The sequence below is a fragment of the Austrofundulus limnaeus genome, unplaced genomic scaffold (assembly GCF_001266775.1).
Source record: "Austrofundulus limnaeus strain Quisiro unplaced genomic scaffold, Austrofundulus_limnaeus-1.0 Scaffold252, whole genome shotgun sequence".
In the NCBI taxonomy this organism is placed as follows: Eukaryota; Metazoa; Chordata; class Actinopteri; order Cyprinodontiformes; family Rivulidae; genus Austrofundulus; species Austrofundulus limnaeus.
In genome coordinates, this window is record NW_013952654.1 from 389,725 (window position 1) to 391,945 (window position 2,221).

A 2,221-nucleotide genomic window follows, 5' to 3' on the forward strand; every position below is an offset into this window, starting at 1 on the left:
CTACCTTTGGAGCCTTCATGTTTGCCGTGTTGTGCAAAGATTACCAACAAACCCTGCACAACTTTAATATCATGATCTACTCAGATTATTTAATATTTGGATGTTTGTGTGATGCTGTGAGAGGGTAGATGTTAACTAAAGGTGGGGTTTGTTCACAGGACTGCAGAGGTTGTGTTAAAAGTCAAGAGTGAGCATGAGCAGGTTGCTTTGGCTGCACAGTGCACTTTTAGGGATTTATCAATATAATGATCTGTTTTCTGTTACAGTCACTAAAACTAGTTTTTTTTAAACGGCTGTTGTTTATAACTTTAGTCGTCAACCCTGTCCTTGATTAAACTAGGTGCAAAGAGTAGAGCATGTGACTTGCTGCCCACTGATTGGCCGGACTGATCAAAAAGAAGAGCGAGAAACTCCTGGGCTGATAATTTTAGACAGTAGCTGATTGGTTGGTAAATAGATGAGACATTCTTAGACATGACTGTTTAGGGATGGAGCAGGGGTCAAGGGTTATATTTGCCTTAGGTGACAGGAGGGGCTGTTGTTTTGTGGCTGTATGAAAGTCACAGAGAGAGGGTAGGATATAAAAGGCCATCAGTCCTCCATCTGGGTACCTCTCCTACCAGGCTGTGTGTGAGAGAACGGGTGTCACAGAAACAAAGTCACAGCCAGGTCTTTATGATGAAGACCTGCGTCCTTTTGTTGCTGGTGCTGGGGTGCGTCTACGGTGCCCCGGTGGACCATGGGCTGCAGGCGGGCTCGTGTGATGACCCAGCAGCGGTGAGCGCTGCTCATTTGGCTCTCAGCAAGATCAACCTGGACCGGACAGAGGGCTACGTCTTCTCGCTGCACCGCCTGTCCAACGTCCACTCGGCCAACCATGTAAGTCCAGCCATGTGAGACCCCCTGAAACAACTGTCTTACATCAAGTTCTTCTTCAAAGTAGCGTAGAGATCCAAAAACATAAGTCCTCTAAAAAAAAATATGTCCAGTTTTCTGGTTTGTTTCAATCCAGATCCAAACACAGAGCTTTTTGTTGTCAGGACAAGATTAAAAAAATGGATTTTATATATTTTTTTTAACATTTTTAACAAGTGAATGTGTAGTGTTAGGTATAAAAAACAATAATTCTGAACATTATGCACCAAAACTGGAACAAATCTGATTTAAAGGAAATTTCCATTCATTCAGAACTGGAGTGAGCATGCAGTGAACTCCTTATTTATAGTTTATAACAGCTTCACTGTAAGTTTTATTAACAGATACAGCATTCAGTTTTTAGCTGAGGTCATCTCTAAGTCTTATCAGCTTTAGTCCATGATTTAAAAAAAACACATTTGTGTTTTCAGACATTCAACACCGTGAGCGTTAGTAACGATTTATCTGCTGTTTTGCAGAGGACGCATCTGTTCCGACTCAGTGAAGCACGTAGAGATGATCCGTTGGTCATGGAAACGTAGAAATATTTCTGGACAGCTTCTGTTATTTAGACACACAGATCTGCCAAAATTCCCACATCTTCTTGTGTTGATGTTTGATTTGAAAGCTATGAATTGAACTGTTTTTGTATGTTTGTGTGACAGGAAGACGCAGGCGTGGTTTACTACCTGACTCTGGACGTTGAGGAGACCAACTGCAGCGTGGTCAGCAGGCAGGACTGGAAGGAATGTGAGGCTCGTTCCATTGGGGGGATGCCGGTGAGAAGACAACTTAAACTGTGTCACATGTGAACAGAAGCACATTYGTCTTGTTATCTTTTAATAAACCAATTGTTTACTTTCCATAAACATCTGCATACTGCATAGTCCTGGTGCAGTACAAGACTCATAATAACCCAAAAACCCCTCACATAGTTTTGCAAAGGCTCCCGGTTAATGATTGATCTACAGACGTGATGGTATGTCTGCAGGAGTCCAAACTTGTGTAGTGGGTGTAGATGTCATCGGTGGTCCAACCCAAAGCCATAATATATGTGACCCATCATACTGAAATGAGGATTAAGTCAAATTTGGTCAAAATGACCTCATTATGTTTTCAGATTCCTGCTTTAAAAGCTACATTTTGATACCTGGATCATTCTGATGTCATAAGTGGATCCAGAGATATGACTTAATTTGTCTTATTGGTTACATACATTACTGTTTGGTCTGAATCCTAAGTTTATATGAATTTTTGAGTAATTTTTGATGTCAATATAAAGTGGAAACCTCAAATAGTTTTTATA

At 41.1% G+C, this 2,221-nt stretch overlaps 1 protein-coding gene across 1 annotated transcript in view; it reads left to right on the plus strand.

Moving 5' to 3' along the window:
- Window positions 1-611: 611 nt before the first annotated feature.
- The window catches only part of fetub (fetuin B), a 7,631-nt gene continuing 6,021 nt past the window's right edge, over window positions 612-2,221 (plus strand). The window contains exons 1-2 of the mRNA XM_014020427.1: window positions 612-879; window positions 1,581-1,694. Coding sequence (XP_013875881.1) covers window positions 676-879; window positions 1,581-1,694 — 318 coding nt within the window. The 5' untranslated portion in view covers window positions 612-675. The remainder of the gene's footprint in view (window positions 880-1,580; window positions 1,695-2,221) is intronic.